The sequence below is a fragment of the Triturus cristatus genome, chromosome 9 (genome assembly GCF_964204655.1).
Source record: "Triturus cristatus chromosome 9, aTriCri1.1, whole genome shotgun sequence".
Lineage (NCBI taxonomy): Eukaryota > Metazoa > Chordata > Amphibia > Caudata > Salamandridae > Triturus > Triturus cristatus.
Genome location: NC_140592.1, coordinates 525,310,325 through 525,332,961, shown reverse-complemented (window position 1 = coordinate 525,332,961; position 22,637 = coordinate 525,310,325). Strand labels below are relative to the sequence as shown.

Sequence of the window (22,637 nt, the reverse complement as noted above, 5' to 3'; positions counted from 1 at the left end):
AATTGATGGACGGAATGCAGAACAAATCAAAACATTCACCCCTAGTCAAGAGATCTGGGTTAAATCCATCATTCTTTTGCTCACCATGCCACCCCAGTTTAGACCTGGCCATATGCAAATCAATCTTGACCCTGTGCCTCCTGGGAACAGCCCAGCCCGAACTGCCAAGGCAGGTCCTCCCTGGACCGGAAACAAGCATCCTAGGACCGGTTTCGGGGTTTCACCCCTCTTCAGCCAGGATAGCTTGATTCCAGTGGCACAGTGAGCCCAGGACCCACGTCTGGGCATACCTGGCGCACTTAGGACGAGAAGCAAAAGACACACAATTGATGGACGGAATGCAGAACAAATCAAAACATTCACCCCAGTCAAGAGATCTGGGTTAAATCCATCATTCTTTTGCTCACCATGCCACCCCAGTTTAGACCTGGCCATCAAGCTATCCTGGCTGAAGAGGGGTGAAACCCCAAAACCGATCCTAGGATGCTTGTTTCCAGTCCAGGGAGGACCTGGCTTGGCAGTTTGGGCTGGACTGTTCCCATGAGGCACAGGGTCAAGACTGATTTGCATATGGCTGTGTTCAAACTGGAATGGCATGGTGAGCAAAAAAATGATGGATTTAGACCCAGATCTCTGTACTGGGGTGAATGTATGACATTGTTCTGCATTCTGTCCATCAACTGTTGTTTTTGCATTTTTAGGACCAGCGTCCCCCTTACATTTGTAAATATTTTTCTAGGAAGTCTCTCTCTTAGTTGGAACAAACCCAAAGTTCAAACACAAATTATTGATCTTTTAGTAGCTGCTGCTTTTCAGCAGATCACAAAAAACTGGAAGCATGCCTCTAAACTCTCATATTTAGCCTGGTGGTACTCTGTCTGTCATAATCACAGACTTGACACAACTTTTGTTTTTCCTATGTCCTTGAAGCACAAAAGACTGCGTCTCCAGTTACAGCGTTTTAGATGAAAGTGCTAACAGATCCTTTGCTTTAATACCTTGTGTTCAGGAAGTTGCTCAGTCTCCTTGATTTATTTGTTTTAGCTGTTTTTCTAATTATTACTTGATATATTGTAATTTTGTTCTAGCTGCATAATTCTTGTTTCGTACTCGTTTTTCTCTCCTTATACCCTTTATTGCCATGCACCTTCTCTTCCAATGCGATTATTTGTCCATATACCATTAATATTGTGCTTTGTAATGTTTATTTTTGATGCTTTGTCACTTGAATATTTTGTCTTTTTCTTCTTTGACATACTTTTAATAAACTTACCTTTTTGAAACTTAAAATGATAAAAAGGCAGGGAGAGGGGGAAAAAGCAATGGATGGGCTTGGGGGGAGAAATGAAGTAGTAACATGTTGTGCGCTGGGATGGTTAGGAGGGTGAAGCAGTAGATGAAGGAGAGGACAAGAACACAAGTGCACTCTCATAGAGTGGCGAAAGAAAAAGTAAAAAGTAATTCCCTAAAATAGTGCAGTGGAAGAAGGCAAGTCATCCGATCAAAAAGATGGTAAAGAAGCTATGCTCCAGGGTGGGGGCAACACAAGAAGAAGGTGGTAAACCATCAAATAAGAAGCAAGCAATGAGAGCAGTGCTTAATTTGATGAAGGTGGGGCCCACAGGCATTTATTTCGAGGACCGGCACTTACTTTTCCTCATCAGTCTTTCACCCAGAGCCAGAGAGAGAAAAACACAGAAGGGGGAAAGAAGGACGAAGAGAAAGACGAGATAACAGTTATAAAGGGAGAAAGCATAGATAAAAAGGAACCTGAAAGAGTGAGATAAAGAATGAGGGCGTGCTTGATGCTAGATTAAAGAATTAAGGTGGAGGAATCAAGACTATGTAGCCTTGGCATTCAGCACCTAGACCTTCGTTATCACCAGCCGCAGGCTTTTAAACAAAACTTTGGTCACCAGCACTTATTATATTACAAATTAGGCAATGAATGAGAGTGACAATAAAGCCAACCAATGGTAAGTGATGGGCAGGCTTTAGGCTCCCTGTAAGTTCTTGGTTCTGTCCACAAGAGGCTTTCTCCTGCAGACATCTAAAAGCTGTCTAGTATGAGAGACGTACAAATGAACGGGCAAGAGCTTTTAGTGAATGGCAGTGTGAATTCAAGTTGTGGAAGGCATAAGCATCCAAACAGCAAGCACTGAAGCCATAAATCAGCATGTAAAATGTCACAGTGACATCAAAGTAAGTACATTAAAGAAAACAGGCTTGATCTCAAAATCATGGTACAACTCATGTTGCATCTACATTTTAACAACAAGGCAGCTTGATCCCATTACCAAAATCTTTTGGGAATATAAGTAGGACAATGTCAACATCCTCAAAATGCCATTTCCTTTAAGGACAGACCAACAAAGCAATAGCAAGCCATGGAAAAAACGAATAAATGGCAATGGTTTGAAATGGCTGATCCAAATCCCACACCTCCCTATACTTTATAATTCTTTAAATAAATACAGTTAATGTCTAAAATGCTAGTTTACATTTCTTTGTAAAAAAGAGGATAAAGAATAAAATAAGGTTGTCTGACTGAAATACAGATGTGTAGACACATTACTTCAAACTGATTTTGTAAATAGGATAATTGTAAAGGGCTATGGCATATGTTTAATAGTTGTTTAAATTTTAAAAGGTCTTTTATTAAGTCTTGCCTGAGACAGCACATGCTCTGTCGCTTGTGAGGCATTTTGTTAGCTTACAGGGAGTCTACCTACTACTTATCACTGGTTGGCTTCAAAGTCACTATCATTTCCTTACATCTCTTTAGTCGTGCATGCTAGCTTCACTTCCTCTCTGTGTGTTTGTCCCTCTACTCCCCTGTTCATCCCACCCCTCGCATGTGATGTTGCTTGCCCCAGTCACTCCCACCACCCTCCTATGTTGTGTTTCTTGACCCATTCCTTCCATCCTAGCCTGCATGTGTTGCTTGCCCCGTCCTCCTCGACCCTCCCACCAGAAAAAAATGCATTATGATGCAGCCAGCACTAGCTGCATCATATCACTTTTTCCCTAACTTTCAACCAGGCGGCACAGCAGGCATGCTTCTGTACAACATGGTTAAAAGACATTGACAAAGCCAAGAGCTCTCACATGGGCAAGACCTATTGTTTTTGCCAATGCTTCTTTTCCTTGCCGGTGGACCAAGGAATACAAGTGGAAGTGGAGTGGAAGAGGTGGGAGAAGCCTCACAATGTGGGAAAAGGGTGGGCACTACTGGAGGAGAAACACAATGCAGCAGGGTGGTGGGAGTGATGGGGCAACAACAAGAATGCAGGAGAGGGAGGGGCAAGCAACAACGACAGGGCAAGCAATGACAATGGGCAAGCATCGAAGACTGGGCAAGAAACTAAAACTATTTATGGCTCTAACTTGGATGTACATTTGTTCAAACAGACAAATCCCAATAGTCCAGTATTCTGACCTGTCAGCCAGGCTGCCAAACAGGATTGCCCCGACCAGCACACCAGCCATAAAGATGGACTGAGCCAACTGCTTCAGAGACCGATGGTCACACACCAGATCCCACTGTATGTGAGAGACAAAAAAAGAAGGAGAGATTGAGAGAGGGAGAGAAACTGGTTAGAAAATTGCAGTAACTAACGTGTGAAGAAGCCATGACCTCACACATTAAATATTTCTAGACAACACACTACAATTCATCATAAAATATAAACCAAGCAGAGTAGATTAAACATGATCATTTTAAAGCAGTGTGCCACCCATGGTACAATAAAAAACACTTCATTACTTCCTCCAATACATCTTGCACTGCATGACCTATTAACCCTCACAACCTTACTCATCCCCATATTCAACAGATGAGTACAAAAAGCAATTTCTCATCACTGACAGGACTAAATAATTATACATTAACCTCAGTCACATGTCTTATTTTATCCCATGTTTTATATACGGAATTTGAAATAAAGTACAGGGTCAACCATACCTTTAAAAAAATATAGGGGGCTCAGCGTGAAATACCATATTCAATCAACAGCCATTAGATCTGATATCTTCGGGGTTTTTCATGCAATAAACAAAAACACGAAAAACATTCTCATCCAAACTGGTGAAACAAGGAGATAGGTCTGAAGGTTCTCAAGCCATTCTTACTGTAGCAGGAATAAAAGACAAACTCCCTGAACGAATGTGATATAGAGGGATTTTTCAACTTTAAGAGAAAACAGTATGAAGTCCAGATATTTTTTCTGCCCAGTAAAATACTTAAACAAGCATTGGCATAGCCAATTGGTCTCACCTTTGGGACCTTATAAGATAAATTAAAGGCATTGCTTTTTAAATAAATAAAATGAATAAACCTCGATTAAAAAATGCATTTCCTGTTTTTCTAGCACAAGTTGCCTGCCTGTTTATTCAAAGAGCTCTGTGAAGGGAGGGCTGAGCTTTGAATAGGATAACAAAGCCTACAGCAAAAAGTTAGATATGGTGGACAGCTGCAATCCAACACGGATTATCCTTCTGGAAATTAAAAGTTTCTGGCTTTTTTCCGAATTTCAAATAGTCTCCTTTGAGTCAGATAAATGGCCTAAGTGAAATACAGTGGAAGGTTGGAACGCATAGATTTTGTACCACAAAATAAAAGTCCACTGCAATTATGTAGAAGCTTGAGGTCAAAATTTAATGACAGGGTCAGCCAATTGTGGCAAAACAGTGAAATTATGCATTATGTTATGAGATTAATGGAAAATATTGCTAATTATGTGAAACGGTCTAGTGATTTTGACGTTTTAACATAGTTGATAAAACCGCTATTTATGTGCCAGCTCCTCTTCAAAATGTTGGCCAACAACACTTCTATATTTGGTCTAGCACTGAAGTCCAGGAAAGCCACTTTAGTATTGCTGTCCTTTCTAAATTACAAAGAAAAACACACTTAGTTGGATGCACCATCTAAAACATTGTGCTGAACAGAAAGCAAGTCTAAAAGTACGCACGTATGTAATGAAAGGTGTGCGTCATATGTTCGCACACCTCTTACACTGATTTCTGATTCAGGCTTACAATGTGTTCACTCAAAAGAGGCCTATGGAGCACCCCTGTCCATTAAAAAGCAGCACTGCAGCAGAGTATACCATACTGTATATTAACCTGCCTGTGCAGCCCAAGAGGTACTTTGAAATATAAACATTAGATCTTAAGAAGTCAACTTGTCAGTGGTATTTTTAATTTTACAATAACCTTGTTGAAAGATACTGCACTCGGAACACTGTCAGTGATATATACACAAATTTGTATGGAGACAAAAAAATCAATACAAAAAACAAAAAGATTCTTGTCAACCTTTTTAAATTACATAAAGTTTTAAGGGCTTTATTTCCTGATACAGACAGAAGTCTGTCCCATCTAATTGGGATGTTTGCTTTTTCTGGGCCGCATTATCACCTCTTTAAATGTCTCGCTGCAGCAACAAATTGCTGAAGGTGACCACTCACATCCACAAAGTGTCTGCACTGACATAACCGGGTTATACGAAGAACGGTCATGCACACAGTGCCCATTTCACTGCTCGGTTTCAGTTTTCTCACTAATAATTACGCAAAAGATCATTTGGCTCGGGGTAGATTCATTACAAGAATGAGCAAATGGAATCAATAACTAATATTCTGGCCAGGCAAGCCAAGCCCAGAAAGTGCTAGGACTGCAGGTGAAGCCAGATTTTCAAAAAGGTCATCCCCATCTCACTACAAAAAGCTGCTTGCTGAAACCGCTCTATTAGAGACGTTTCAGACCGTGGTGAAGCCTGGTTTATGGAACAGGAGGAGAACTTCTAAATGTCTGCCTGCCAAGTCACTGTGGGTGGAAAACATGACTGGTGAAGGAAAATTATTAGTTTATACACAGCCGTGGGAGCGCCAGCAAAGACAGAATCACAACACAATCAAGTATGCAATTGGCAACGTCTCAAAGGAGGCGAATTTGAAAGGTGCCACAGGCACATAAAAAAAATGTAACAAGACCGGGAGTGGTGCGCGCACATTGAATAGGCTGAAAAACAAAGTTGAAACAACGCGACCACGAAAGCGAGCGTGTGAGCGTGTTTGTTTACTTAGGAACGTGAGGCAAGATCACTATAAGGAAGGTATGCTGCTGGCACAATGCATGCCGCTGCTCGCTCCCGAGCTCCCTAAGCCAGGGAAGTTAACTTTAAAAGAAAAGGAGGGACATGATGCCGTCTTTGGCCATTCGCGTGCTTTCAGTACTGAAAGCCACACGCAAAGGCCAATTGAATATGTGGGAGTTAACTAACTCCCATGGAGAAGTTTAGGAACAGTGGGGAGTGCTCACAAGAAGCTTCCCATAGAGCAACGCATGTGCGCTGTGCTAGGCTCGACCTAAAAACGGTAAGGTGGCCCCAATGAACTGGAAAAACAATAGTTTACAATACCACACCAAAAATGCTCTCAGTATTGCTAATGAATTAATACTAAAGCTGAAATGTCTCCGGAATTAGGCTCTAGTCACACTGACAGGTTAAGAATTATTAAGATGAAATACCCCTGAAAATGTCGTGGCATGATCCGATTACAAGAGGTCAACTAACATATCTCTAGTGGCCTCTTTAACTCACATCTTTGCCCATACAATTGGAGGTGTGAACGCTGCCACATGCATTTTATTGGTGACTTCCAACTCAAATAGGCTCATTTGGGTCGACTGGGAGAGGCTGCACAGTTTTCCATGGACTGCTTCCTCGGTTCAGGATGCTAAAGAGAAGTGTTTGGTGTGTAAACATCTCGAAAGCTCAGCACCATATATTGCTTCAGCTGCAGATTTAGACCCAGAGAGTCCCTGGGGGGCAGTTAACGATCTACCACCCAAAATGAAACCAATGGTTGCTATCATACTGACCAAAATTAAAAAGTCATCTAGCCTAATAAATCTAACAACCACAATATGGGTTTATTACATTTTTTTTTAAAGCAACTAAGCATGTTTAGCTGCATAATAGTTAATAGACACTACACCTGCTTGCAAACTATTCAATTCAAAACTTTTTGATGGCACTCCTATTAGTGTTAATGCAGTTCATAACATGGAGCCCATTATGACACCATGAATACGAAAGGACAGATTTACTAACATTTCTCGCAATGCAGCGCAGCAAGGCCTACAGTACATTGCATAAAAGGGAGATATCAGAAATGCACCATATTTACAAAGATATGGGGCCTTTCTGCTACTTCCTTGCAATGGCGCACTGTGTGCTGCCTAACGCAATGAAGCCACCCTTGCACCATGGTGCAAGGGTGCCTGTTTTACAGTCACAACTGTTTATGTGCAGGGACCCCTTCCTGCACAAAAACAATCCCTAACGGAATTTTCCTTTTTTTTTATGTGATGCAGATTACGTAACACACAGAAAAAGGAAATGACAGGAGTTTTATGCCTGTGTTAGGGAGGCGCAGGCCCCTAACCAAGAATACTTTGTTGGATGGAGGCATGGCCCCTGTAATATCAACGTCAAGAGAAGGTTATGGCTAGGTTGTACTGCTTTAAAAAACTTCCCCGAGAATTTAGGTTGAACATGTGCAACAAATTGTATTTTAAAGCATGTTAATTCAAGAATGAATATAATTGTAAATCACAATTTTACAGGGTGAGGCAGGATGAGTGGATTTTTCACGTGGAGTTTTGGGGAACATTAATATGCTGTGGCGCGTATATCGTATGCAAGATCAGTAACCCTAATCAAATCATTTTAAGGCAACTTTTGGGAGCCCCCCCCACAGGAGTTTGGACTAAAGTTGTGGCTGATGATACATCACTAAGCTTGTTGGATCCTTTACAATAGTCATTCCTAAAATACAACTATACAGCAGATTTTGGGATTCACCACAAAAGCTCAAATAAATAGCCTATTGTCCGACTGTATGTATCTGTGTTGTATGGAACGAGGTGTGAATTGTCTTTGTTGGTTACATGCCATCCTGTGTGTTCTAGTTCGTGGTTATCGTGCTCAGCTCTCTCTGGCATCTCTCTAATAGTTTATCAGGCCTTGAAAAATCAGAAAAATGTTACCAGGCATGCAGTTCTAGTGACTTGAATAATCTACTTGACCTACCTGACCTACCTGTAATAATCTGTAATGAGTGAGGGGCTGTGTCCTGAAGTGGTTGCAATCTTATCTGGCAAATAGACAACAGGCGGTAACCATGGCGCCATTTGCCTCCCCGAGGTCTCCGGTCTGCTATGGAGTGCCTCAGGGCTCGGCAATCAGTCCGATCCTCTTCAATGTCTATCTACGCCCTCTGATCCCTATTATAAAATCTTACGGGATCGACCTGGTCAATTACGCCGATGACACTCAACTGCTTTTCTACCTGGAAGGAAAGCACGCAGTGCCTATGAACATCTTCCAGAAGTGGATGGGCCAGGTCTCGGATTGGCTGAAGGCTAACTCCTTGCAGTTTAATGGGGGGAAGACAGAGCTGCTGTATATTCCGCAGCAAGAAGGTCTAAACCCCTACTATGGTAATTTAGGCTTAGGCAGGAGGATGATCCTATAGTGGCAACAAACACGATTCGCAACCTGGGTGTTATGTTGGATGAGGACCTTCAGATGCAATCTCAGGCCAATAAAACCATCAGCACATGCTTTGTCTTGTTAAGAGCCCTTCCGCAAATTCTCCCTCTTCTACCCAGTGAGGCTAGACCCCTAGCGGTTAGAAGTATAATTCTGAGCAGACTGGACTATTGCAACTCCCTGTATTTGGGCGCCCCTCAATACATCTTGCAGGGGCTGCAAAGAGTCCAGTCCATGGCGGCCAAACTGGCTCTTGATAGAGAGCGTGGCGGGAAACATCGTTTACATCGCATTTAGTACAACACGATGCTGTTACATCGCGGTCGTTACAACGAATGCGATGTAACCAGGCGATGCCATTACAACGCAAGTCTTTACATCGACTTGCGCTAGATGGCGTGCTAACATTACAAATAGTGTAGTTTACTATCCCAACACCTTCCCTACTGTTAAGTGGACTGGAGTTGGAATAGTAAATTACGCTTTTCTAATGTTAGCACGCCATCTAGCGCAAGTCGATGTAAAGACTTGCGTTGTAATGGCATAGCGTTGTAACATCGCAGTCGTTATAACGAATGCGATGTAACTGCGCGCGTTGTAATGACTCGCGTTGTTACGTCATACATCCCAGCGTGGCTCTTCTGCTACTCTGGCCTTAGGGACCTTCACTGGCTGCCCATCAGAGACAGAATCAGCTTTAAGTCTCTATGCATGGTATATAGGGCATTCCATAATACAGGCCCGATAGCCCTGCGAGAGAGATTCTTCTGGTACGAGCCCAAAGACTTCTTCGATCTACTAGTCAAAGCCTGGTTTTTATTGCTAGAGTTAAGATGGCCCGGATGGGAGGCAGGGCCTTTGGTACAGCATCAGCATGTCTTTGGAACGAGTTACCCCAAAACATCAGACAAGCCGATTCCCTGATGGGCTTCAGGAAGAACCTTAAGACCTGGCTATTTGCCAGGAATAGGAAGTAAGTCTCCTGACTAAGAGCTCAGCCGGTTCTCACTGTCCTAATTTCATTATGGTCTTTAAGCGCCAGGATACCCGCCGGGTGACAGCTGCGCAATACAAGAACTCCATACAATACAATACAATACCTGGCCCCATAAACTTGTATCAAATTGTGTGATCGTAGGCAAATATTTTATCTCACTAAGTCTCCTTTTTCTCCATTATCACATACCTTAAAATATGTGAGTTCAGCATGTCTGCCACAAACCTTCCCACTGACTTGAAGTTTTACTGATAAAACGACATAGTGTACAAACAATAATGTGAGGACATCAGGTTTCAGCAAATTTTTTATATTTACACATCACAAAGTAAAGTATTCTGATTTGGTTTGATTCTATTTAGATCTTTGTTTCCATCAAACTTCAGAGTTAGAAAAAAGTGCTTTCATAATTGCGGTAATATATTTTGAAATATTTATACATATAATTTACAAGGTATTTATGTATTATGTGCTTGCCTGGTTGTCACAAACAGTTCACTTTATAAAACTAACTTTGCTGTCCAAGAAAAAAAAGTAAACACCAATCTCCCCAATTTATAAGAAGACATAAGCTGACATTTGACCTCTGTCTTTAAATGAATAGCAAATGTGACAAGATAAAAAAAATTTGAAGGCGTCTTTATTGCTCATTCACTTTCTTAATGACGAGAACACCTGTTCATTCCCAGCTAAAGTTCTCTCACCAGACCGGGCTAGGTGGCCCTAAAAATAGCTTGCTCTGATAAAATCTCACTCACCATAGTGAGTGGGTGAGTACATTTCTTGTAGTCTGTTTACCATTTCTAAGCAGCTGTTAGAGCCTCTGTACCTCACATTGTTTATTTATTTATTTTATTTATCGAGTTTTGTATAGCGCAAACTTGATCCGAAGGTAACAGAGTGCTTTATAGCACAGGAGCAATTACACGAGTTACATAAAGAGCAAATGAGAGTACTAAGTGACAGTATAAAAAGATAGTATAAAGTAGACTGTAGGATATGTGAATGATATTGCAGCAATTACACAAGTTACCTAAAGAGTAAGTACAAATACATAGCAACCATATATAAAATAGGTATATGATAGACAGTAGGATATGCAAACAATATAGTTCTGCAGTAGTTATGGAAGGGAGTTCCAAGGGTGGGGAGAGTAGAGGCACATATTTCCCACCAAGGTAATGATGCTCAAATTTAAACAGAGGGAGTGGACCATCAGAGCAATCGGATCATTTAGGGGGGAGTGTTTGGTTATTTATTGAGAAGAAAAAGTTTAAGTTTCTTCTTGAAATGAGGAAATGAGTGAATGTCACATAACTCCTCCTTGTTTTATACTTTCTGCCTTTGTTGCCCTCATTTTTTCTTATACTGCAACCTATTTTACTGTTCTGGTTTTTCTGACAAGCAAACACCTACCACACACTGCCCCGCTTGGAGTAAAGTCATGCCATTTATAAGACAGATTCCTCATCTCTCCCTCTTATTCCCTGTTTCCACTCTTCTGTTAGGTCTACCACCTTTATACTTCCTTCCTGAAATGCAAAATAAGGCAGCGATATATCAAGCCATATGTCTCTTGGTCTGTGTATCTCAGTGACTGATTTGCAGGCGGTCTGTGCCTGGTCTTTGTGCATTTGTGTTAGTAGGCATTTTGGTTTTTGTGTGCCTAGATGTCTGTGGAGGCTTTGTTCTGTTTCAATATTTGCAAGTATGCACCTATTTTGCAATTTCAAATTCAAAGTGTTGTACATATCTATATTACTATTACACTGTTTAACCAAACCCAAGTTATCTTCCTCAGAAGGAAGAAAAAACTGAGTTGGCTTTGTTCGGGATTCAAACCAATGACCTATATGTTACAACAGTCTCTTGGGGTTTCAATAAATACCTGTTTACACAAAGGATAATAAAGACATGAGACTGACTACATTAGAAGAGTGTTATTCTACCTTATAATATGAATGATTTAAAAGTCCAGATACAGACTGTCTACTGTTACATATGTACTCGGTGATGACGTTGAACCTGTACAGCACAACCCTCATGAATCCTTAAAATGCACTCCTAAACTTGTATCAGCAATCATGTAACTAGTGTAGTTAGTTTTTATTTTTACTATCTTCTTTAATGCATAATATTGCACCAATTCCAAATACAAGTTTTAAAAAGAAAACATTGCCAATGTGATATGTCAAACATATTGTATTTATGTTGTGAATATAAGAAGGCCTGTAAGAGATCCAGGAATCATATGCACCAGGGCTTCTATAAGACCTAATAAACATGCACTCATGTGATCCAGCTAGTTACCAGACTGAAAAAGACACCCATCCATCACATTAAAAGGCCCAAGGAGGAAAAGATAGGGAAAGATGAGAGAGATAGAGAGGAAGCTAGAGGGATGAGAGATGGAGGGCAGGGATAAAAAAAAAACAAGAGAAAAAAGAGAACGCTAGAAAGAGGCAAAGTCAGAAAAAGACAGAGGTGACAATATACAGAGATAAGGAGAGTGAGAGAAAAGGTATAAAGCCAGAGAGAGACAGCAAGATGAAGAGGTAGCAAAAGACAGGAGAGAGAAAGTATGGAAAGAGAGAAGGAGGAAGAGGTGGAGTGATATATCACAAAAGACATGGGGAACCCGAGACAAAAGACAGGAAGACAAAGTGAGAGAAAGAAAACAAGAGAGTGAAAGACAGAGGCAAAGAAAGACCAGTGGCCAGATATGAAGACTGGGAGAAACAAACAAACGTGAAATACGAGTAAGATAATGGGGTGAGAGAAATATGGGAAAGACTGGGAGAGACATAGAAAGACATATAGAGACGAGTTTAGATAGAGATGACAAGAGAAAGAAAGACAATTGATAAAGACAGGGACAGAGACAAAGGATAAGATAAGAAATGCTAGGAGAGGCAGGGAAAGACAAGGAGAGACAGATTTGAGAGGCTCAGAGAAACAGAATGTCAGATAGGCAGAGAAAGAAAGGTAGAGAGGGAAAGATAGAGATAAAGGAGTAGACAAAGAAAGCCAGGGAAAGGTAAAAACAGAGGAATCAAGGAAGAAACAGTAAGAGACATCTATTACTATTTATATCTCGTTATTCTACTATCTATAATATATCTTCTATCTGTTAATAAATGTCTGTATCTCTATCTTTGTCTATATCTGTTTCTGTGTCTGCACCTCCATCAATATTTAATTGTCTGTCCACTTATCAGTAACTGTATATCTCTGATAACAACCCGTTTATCTATCTATCTATCTATCTATCTATCTATCTATCTATCTATCTATCTATCTATCTATCTATCTATCTATCTATCTATCTATCTATCTATCTATCTATCTATCTATTCTACAAGCTTGGGTGATTTTATTGCACAATTGCACAACATGTGGTAGTATAGAAACCCATATTTCACATAGGGAACTGTGAAATATGGGAAATATTTCACAGTTGCTTGTGAAATACAGGTTTTCTAGTCATAATGACATCCCCCAAACACCTCTACAAGATTTACCATTGTCAGGGCTACAAGAATTATGTGGCTAGGTTATCTAAATGTAGCAAGAAAGGTGAATTACGCTGCATGTTTCTGGTAGTATTATTTTCATTGGTAAATACATAATTGTGATTTATTTGTGGACTGTAAGTCTACACATTTTAATTCAAATCAATAATGCACTTTGAATTAAACAGATTTTTCAAACTAATTACCCAAAATACATAAGCAGTAACATGTGTAATATGGTCCTTGCTTTACCATTGCCAGGTTCTGATGACATTTACAAGACATTCAGCCTTCAACCTTGGGGTTTATGATGTCACCAGAACCCCTTGATACCATTATTGGGCCATGTTACATGTTTGATCGTGACCAAGGCTTCAGAGGAAGCTGAAACTTATTGAAAGGTCTACCTTCGTCATTGAAATAAACATTCTGCACTGCACATCATCCAGTGTGCCAGTTTTTTCTTGCAGAGGGAGTGAGGATGTTTTGGGATAAGGAAGTTGGCCCTGCCAGCACCGATGGCGTTTAGGATCTAGTTGGATCCGCCATTAATGATGAGGATATATATTTAAATATGCAAAAAAGGAAGCAGGGACTTCTGGGCTCACCAATACATTTTTTGTCCATTTCCAAAGATCTCCTCTACTGTGTTTTTTCTGGGGTTCATCTGAAGTATTGTTTCAAGGGCCTGAAAGGGTCCTTGGAGCAATAAATGGAAGGATGTTGACTACCGGCAATTGGGAATTCATTGTATATGGTGAATTAATGTTAAATGAATTAATGCTTATTTGTGGGCCATCGAGATATAACATTGTCACTCAGCACACACTCCTTGATGGATGAGGATCCCTCTGCCTAGTGTGACTGTGTAGATACCACTTTCTTTTGTCATTACTATTTGCTTACTGTATCTCCTAGAGCTTTTATGCAACTGCAAAGTGACATGTTAAAGCATTGTAAAACAACTCATCAAAAAGACAGGGTTGTGCCTTGTGAAGGAGCAGAAGAATGGGATTCAGTAGACCTCACTGTACACCATTGCAAATGGAGATGTCATTACAGATTTGCTGAAATAGTCCCTTTTTTAGTACGTCTGTCCTAGTGTTCTGACATTTTTCACTAAATTAAATACTTGTGGTTTTGTGAAATCTAATGGGCACAAGCATGATGTGTCTCACACATCTATCAGGCCTGAACTCATATTCAGCATGGTACGAAAACAGGTATCCATCCACAGCAGCACTAGCAGGTTTCCCAGGTCTATGTGTGACAGAGTGCTTCAGTCGCGGTTGATCCCATTACAAAGCAAGGACTAGATGTCCCAGGAAGAAAGGGCAAAAATTGTTGTGGAGAGCCTTGTCACACATTGACCAAGCAAGCCTGACAGCAGAGCTATGAACCCAGCTGCTGCCTTTTGTAACCGTTTCTGCAAAAGGAGGAGTAAAAGATGAGCATGTCAATCATTTTTGTCTTTGCCTTTTTAAGTATTCACATTGTAATGATGTTTTTGTTTCATGTTATATTTAGTGTTAGATCGCTGGTGATTGTGAGCACACAAAAAACCAGCCCAGATATACTATACCAGGCTCATCAGATCCTCATAGCCGAAGGTCACTTACAACATCATATGTCTGTGGCGAAATGAGAAATTTTAAAGTGGAGCACAACATTTGCATTCAATTTTTACAATTTGATTACCACAATAGCGATGTTTCTGGAGTTTTTTAATACCGTAGTGCTGCCAGTGACCCATATATTCCTTTGCTAACACTTTTTGCCTATACTGGTTTTAAAAACCTGGTGACCCTACAATTAGCAGAAATAAAATGGGGCCTAAGCCCCACCCGAAGAGTCAATAACAAGATTGTGTCAGGAGAATTCACCATGCTTTTGCAATTTCTCCTTCACCTAATTCAGAGGCATTATCCAGTCAGTGCTCAATTTGAGCAAGTGGTTACAGGTGGGGCCCACCAGCACCACTTTCTGGGACTGGCACTTATTTTTCCTCAATAGTTTTTGATCAAGGACAAGAGATAAAAAAATACATTTGGATGAAAGAAGGGTTAGGCGAAAAATTGAAGAACAGTGACAAAAGAAGAAAGTAGGGATGGATAGAACAAACAAGAGTGAAATAGAAAGGCAGGGAGTGCCTGGTGGGGTATTAAAGAGGCAGGAGATACAATCAAGACTGCATAGTCTTGGGATTCAGCAACCCAACCATTTATAGTGCTGGCTGTGCTCTTATGAGAAAAACATTGGGTCCCGGCATCTATTAGTTTACAAATTACGCACTGGATTGAGCTAATATCAAATAATTTATTTTGCTACACTTGTATAGCTCTACACATCACTTAAAAGCTTCTGAGCACTTTGAAGATGGCACCAGTGTAAAAAACAGCAGAGTAAGCCCTGGTAGGACTGGACTTCGGTAACCAACTTAGTGACACTATATGCCACTTCCTGTTGTAGTGGTGAGATGTGGGCACACCAGATTTCTGCTTTAGCTTATCTCAAATTCCGCTTGGGCCCCTGACCTCAACACGAGACAACCTTTATTGGGCCTTCTGCCGGACACCCTTGCTCTAAGCCAGGTGCACAAGAATCAAAGTTAGATTATTAGCCTTTGCTGCAAAATAGAAGGGATAAACAAGTTTCTATCTAGTAAAAAATCCAATTGGCCGCACTCTGCTCATCCTACCAGCATATTACCCCAAGGAACTGTGGTCCATGTAGTGGCGACGGCGATTACGCCTGTGCCAAAAGTATTCGAAGAAAGTAAGCATCGCATTAGCCATCCCTGGACACGTGTTTCGAGGTAGTTGCCTCTCGCCAGCAGGGAGTAGGTGAGTGTGTGGGGTTGCCGCGTAGACTGCCAAAAAAGTATTATCAGGTAAAGTACCACTCATGGCGCGCAGGTGCTGGTCTGGGGCTCGTCAGCCCAATGGCTCAAGGGAGCTTTAATACAAAAAATCCAATTGGCCGCACTCTGCTCGTCCTACCAGCATATTACCCCAAGGAACTGTGGTCCATGTAGTGGCGACGGCGATTACGCCTGTGCCAAAAGTATTCGAAGAAAGTAAGTGTTGCATTAGCCATCCCTGGACACGTGTTTCGAGGTAGTTGCCTCTCATCAGCAGTCTACGCGGCAACCCCACACATATACCTACTCCCTGCTGACGAGAGGCAACTACCTCGAAACACGTGTCCAGGGATGGCTAACGCGACACTTACTTTCACTCAAAACTTTGGCACAGGCGTATTCGCCGACGCTACTTCATGGACCACAATGCCTTGGGGTAACACGCTGGTAGGACGAGCAGAGTGCGGCCAATCGGACTTTTGTTTGTATTCAGGCTCCCTTGAGCCGGTGGGTCTGACGAGCCCATGGATCAGCACCTGCGCGCCATGAGTGGTACTTTACCTGAGAATACTTTTTTGGCAGTCTACGCGGCAACCCCACACATAAACCTACTCCCTGCTGACGAGAGGCAACTACCTCGAAACACGTGTCCAGGGATGGCTAACGCGACACTTACTTTCACTCAAATCTTTGGCACAGGCGTATTCGCCGATGCTACTTCATGGACCACAATGCCTTGGGGTAACACGCTGGTAGGACAAGCAGAGTGCGGCCAATCAGACTTTTGTTTGTATTCAGGCTCCCTTGAGCCGGTGGGGCTGACGAGCCCATGGATCAGCACCTGCGCGCCATGAGTGGTACTTTACCTGAGAATACTTTTTTGGCAGTCTACGCGGCAACCCCACACATATACCTACTCCCTGCTGACGAGAGGCAACTACCTCGAAACACGTGTCAAGGGAAGGCTAACGCGACACTTACTTTCACTCAAAACTTTGGCACAGGCGTATTCGCCGACGCTACTTCATGGACCACAATGCCTTGGGGTAACACGCTGGTAGGACGAGCAGAGTGCGGCCAATCGGACTTTTGATTGTATTCAGGCTCCCTTGAGCCGGTGGGGCTGACGAGCCCATGGATCAGCACCTGCGCGCCATGAGTGGTACTTTACCTGAGAATACTTTTTTGGCAGTCTACGCGGCAACCCCACACATATACCTACTCCCTGCTGACGAGAGGCAACTACCTCGAAACACGTGTCCAGGGATGGCTAACGTGACACTTACTTGCACTCAAAACTTTGGCACAGGCGTATTCGCCGACGCTACTTCATGGACCACAATGCCTTGGGGTAACACGCTGGTAGGACGAGCAGAGTGCGGCCAATCGGACTTTTGTTTGTATTCAGGCTCCCTTGAGCCGGTGGGGCTGACGAGCCCATGGATCAGCACCTGCGCGCCATGAGTGGTACTTTACCTGAGAATACTTTTTTAGCAGTCTACGCGGCAACCCCACACATATACCTACTCCCTGCTGACGAGAGGCAACTACCTCGAAACACGTGTCCAGGGATGGCTAACGCGACACTTACTTTCACTCAAAACTTTGGCACAGGCGTATTCGCCGACGCTACTTCATGGACCACAATGCCTTGGGGTAACACGCTGGTAGGACGAGCAGAGTGCAGCCAATCGGACTTTTGTTTGTATTCAGGCTCCCTTGAGCCGGTGGGGCTGACGAGCCCATGGATCAGCACCTGCGTGCCATGAGTGGTACTTTACCTGAGAATACTTTTTTGGCAGTCTACGCGGCAACCCCACACATATACCTACTCCCTGCTGACGAGAGGCAACTACCTCGAAACACGTGTCCAGGGATGGCTAACGCGACACTTACTTTCACTCAAAACTTTGGCACAGGCGTATTCGCCGACGCTACTTCATGGACCACAATGCCTTGGGGTAACACGCTGGTACGACGAGCAGAGTGCGGCCAATCGGACTTAAGTTTCTATCTAGTGGATAAATTGGACAATGTGAAACTACAAAACATAGGATCAATCTAAGTTGCCTAGCTTGACCAAATTATGTGATCCAAAGCAAAGATTTCGTTTCACCGTGCTAAATTCTTCTTCACTATCCCTTTGAGAACACTTTCAAATGTGTGAGATCAGTATGTATACAGTACAAAAACCTACTCTGTTTGATTTAATAGTCTGTAATGTTGCTCAACATACAATAAGAACATAGTGCACACATGACAACTGACTTGCCTCTTGGTGTTTACTCATGACTTTGTCATCTGGGGCAGGAATGTTTTTACGCTTAAGATTAATAAATGCCCCTCAAAGAAGTGTTATAATCTGGTATTTTCAGAGCAAACTCTGCTGCTTTCCGAAATGAAAAATCAAAGCATTAACCATTGATGTAAAGCAGACAGATGAAAGAGATTTCCATATCGCTTCTAAACTGCACAATGTGAAACTATGAAACCTGGGATCAATCCCGGCTTACCTGGTTGACCAAACTGTGTTATCCCACGCAAATATTTTATAGCCTTGTGCCGCCTTTATATTCATTATCGCATATGAGAACACCTATCAAATATGTGCGTTTATGATGTGCATAGTACAAAAAGCACTTGTGTTTGATTTAATAAGCCATAATGTTGCTCCACCTATAATGATATAGGGCACAAATGACAACTGACTTGCCTCTGTTGTGCTGGAGTGGGACAGGAATCTTTTTAGGTTGTAATAAATTTGTAATAAATACCTCATAATGCAGTGATATCTGAAATTTCAAGGTAAAACGCTTCTGCTTTCAGGAATATAGTCCTTCATTAAGATGTTGGGTGGACTTGCATCTGCCCAACACTTTTGCAGAAAAGGAACTGCCCAACCATGGGTTGGCGGTTCTGCATTCCCAAATAGGATGCGACCGCATATAGTGCAGTCGGAGACTTCCATTTTTCAAGAGTAGCTTGTGCTTGTGAAAACGCCTGCAGCACAAGCTCCCATTGAAAAATTGAAGTTTGTAAACATCCCTGCACAGTGTGGCAGACACCGTGACAGTGCAGGGATGGTGCCCCTCAGGCCCAAATGCGGAGGGTCGGGGGAAGGGTGTCCTCAAGGGATTATGATGCCTTTCCTTGAGCCTGTAGGAACAGCGTTGAATTCCCCTGCCGGTTTGAACCCCGACCGCTGTCATCCTAATGCGGCGGTCGAACTTTTAACCTACCATCTTGGGCAGAAAACCTCTGACCAGGGGTCGGAGGCTTTTCACCTGCATCACACACATGCATACATAATCAGCACGGCGACCTTTTACGAGCGCCACGCTGTTAATGGTTTCATTGTTTCCGCCACCATGCTCTCCGCTCTCACTCCCCCCTCCCTTCTCCCCCTCCCTCCTTGTTTAAAGCAGACGACATGTCAGTTCTCACGTTCAAAGGTTTTACTGTAGCAAAGCTAATTTCCTTTCCATGCTAAATATGTCTGCACAATGCTACAACATTAGGGCAAAATTAACTCCAAATAAAAATAGGAAACCTTAGGGTTCGGACTGTCTCCATAAATATTATGAATTCCAGCATTTTTTTTTCAGTTTCAGAAAATGTGTCCTTATATGACCTGAACGTGCAGGGCATTGGACGACTACCCATGATAAAAGGGCATGCTAAATTGTTAAGGGAAATGCTGCAAATGAACCTAAACGGGGAACTCTCCCTGTGCAGCGGCCGCGTGCAGGAAACCTGAGCTGCAGAACAAGCCCGCTTTTTGGCTTCTCAACATGGGTCATGAGGTGGTCCAGAAATAAACTGCAGGCTTCAGAGATGGGGGCTCCGAACATCCACCGCAGCACAGCAAAACACCCTGACGCAATGGAAGGCTACAGCGTGACTTCTGGGGGTCTTAGCTGAGCGGTGACATAAATCGAGACCCCGAGGAGTACTCCTCAGTAACCTTCAGGTGGGCACGCGAACAACAAGGTAAGGCACGTTTTCGAAACTGCGTTTACAGAAGTGTGCATTTTTAATACCCCCCCACTTCTCGGGGCACTCTGATTTCACAGGGAGCCCACCCTGGAAGACTTGTTTTAAAATCATGGTTTGTAGACAGTAATCAGTACTTTACTATTTTTCACCTCAGCCTGAAGGGAGTGCACCCTGGCAGCGTGTGACGTCAGCCAGCAGAGCTGCATGACTAACAAGCATTTGCAATGCAGTAGGTCTCGCATTTGCAAGAGTTTAAAGTATTGGCATTGTAAATGACAATGTATTTTACTTATCTGTTTTACAAACCAACACATACATAAAAGGCATCGCAATATACAATGCCAATAGCTCAAGCTCTCGCAAATGCGAGACCTCTTGCATTGCAAATGCTTGTTTAATCTAGAGGTTTCATCATATTTTTACATCACTGCAGATATTTTCATGGCTCTCTGTTGCTGCAAGGGCTTGTTAGACTGATCCCTGTTCATTTATTGGCTCGCCCAACTATTTTTATGTATTCATGGCTTACTTATACAGTGGCAGAAAATATTTGCTCATCAGTCATACAGCACTGAGGGTATGGCCGCTGATTCTTTGTTTCTCTGGAGTGCCCTTGCTGGCCGTAGCTGCCCGGGTCACTGGCGCCCGAAGCAATACCATGCAGGTTCAAAGAAGAGTGCTGCAAATACTACGATATCAGCTGCTATAGCATTTTGGGCTCAGCCTCTCAGGCCACGAAATTGGCAGCTCTGCAGCTCTGTGCCAACAGACAGCAATGCACGGATGGCACATGCTATAGGGAGAAGCATCTCTGGCACTGACAGGCTGGGGCAGGTGGTGTGGTGAAAATGTGGGCCGGGCAGCAGGTGCATTAAGAGCAGTACCCACTTTGGGTCCTCCAGGAAAACTAACGAAAGTTGGGGCATATCAGCAACGAGGCGATATAAAATTATAGCCGCTTTTACGTCCGTTTTCGGGCGAAAAGCGGCGATAATTTTTTCGCCTAATCAGCAAGGTCACGCTGTCGCGTGAAACCTTGCATTAGCGCCCGGATTGTTAACGCCCAGCTTTGCATCTCTAATGAGATGCAAAGTGGGCGTTCCTGACCAGACATGACTGAAGAAATGTCGCTAAGCGACATTTCTCCTATCATCAAGCCCCACGCTATGAAGCATAGCGGCAAGAAAAGTAGCGATAACCCCTGTTATCGCTACTTTCCTTACGCCTGCTTCAGGACTGACTTAGCCATGATATCCTATGGAAGGTGGATAGGCTAAGTATGTGAGGCCCTATCGTCAAGCTAACGCCAATCTTCGTAAGATTATCGCTGGGTTTCCAGCGATAATCTCACATTTGGCAGTTAGCGCTAGGATTTTTATCACTTTTGAGATAAGTGTTGCTAATAGCACGCTATCTCAGCGATAAAAATCCACGTTAGCCGGCGATAATTATCCTAGCGCTAAGTGCGCTTAGTGATAATTATCGCCGGTTGTTGCTGATATGCCCCGTTGTTCCTTGACCTGCACAGCACGTATACTGGCGCTGCACTTCCATGACGATGATTTCATTGCAGGCTGACAGTCGAGAAAAGGTCAGGGAGGGCACCCCCACAGACTCTTTTCTGCCTCTCTTGTCAGATTATATTCCTCACTATGCCCAAAGGGAAACATGTGTGATTGGACTAACCATCCTCCACTCTCGCACACCAGTCCCTAGCTAGCCTGGCTCCTTACGCAATACACAAACAGCAATCTAGGAACAGGCCCCAAGAGATACTAATAAAAATTGGAATGTGGCAAACACACGGAAAGCAAAACCAAAGCCTGGACCTTTTAGGGGGGCCACAGACAAATACAGACTGGCCCAGGCCTTATGCCCCCCCATAGCAATGGCCCTGGGGAGGCATACCATTTTGAAGCATTCCCAAGTGTACAACTCTGTGTAATTCTAGGAATGCGCCAATATCCTTGGGTGGATGGCCAAGGTGGCTTTGTATGGCTTAGTAAATCCCACTGAAAGACTTGTGTTGCCCTTGGGATGCCTTGAGTCATGCAAGGGCAACACATGCCCTATGTAAATCTGCCCCAAGAGTCCAGACTTTGAAGGGGACATTTCCCAGGAGAGACCAAATGGGAACAGAAAGGTAGCATCTACTGTATTCTGGGCTTCTCATCATTGGTGTCAGGCTCCCCGGTGTATGCAAGATTGGACATTACTGTGGAGCAGGATATTTCTTTCCTATGTCCACAAGACTTTACATTGATAGGGCAAAAGAAAACTCTGCTGATATCTCACCATGAGCTGATTTTAAAATAAAAAAAGCAAGCGGGACGAAATACAGTAACAAAATTGCTATCTGTCCTCAAATAAAGGAGGGTGTATAACACACAAATTATAATTAACTTGCACCAAGCAAGTGTATTATCTTTAACGAGTTCACTCGCTATTATTATTAAAAATGTACATGGACAGATGTGACCGATTAATTAGGGCAGGTTGAAATCTCTCATTGCCAATTAGTTCAGGCAATTTCATAAATATATGCGTGTACAAATCAATTGGTGGTGTTTCCTAGTATGTTCACATGTAATCAATGTTTCATCGATTTTTGACATTTCACTGTTTCTGAGGCCTAGCATGGTCATATAATTATCTAGACCCATTCCCAAACTAGGTTACACAATTCAGGTCACAAACCCATTACGGCTG

General features: G+C 42.8%; 1 protein-coding gene across 1 annotated transcript in view; it reads right to left on the bottom strand.

Annotated features, from left to right (window-relative positions):
• The window catches only part of LOC146798239 (solute carrier family 22 member 6-B-like), a 1,062,737-nt gene that overhangs the window by 921,360 nt on the left and 118,740 nt on the right, over positions 1 to 22,637 (bottom strand). Inside the window, exon 2 of the mRNA XM_085625517.1 lies at positions 3,440 to 3,543. Coding sequence (XP_085481643.1) covers positions 3,440 to 3,543 — 104 coding nt within the window. The remainder of the gene's footprint in view (positions 1 to 3,439; positions 3,544 to 22,637) is intronic.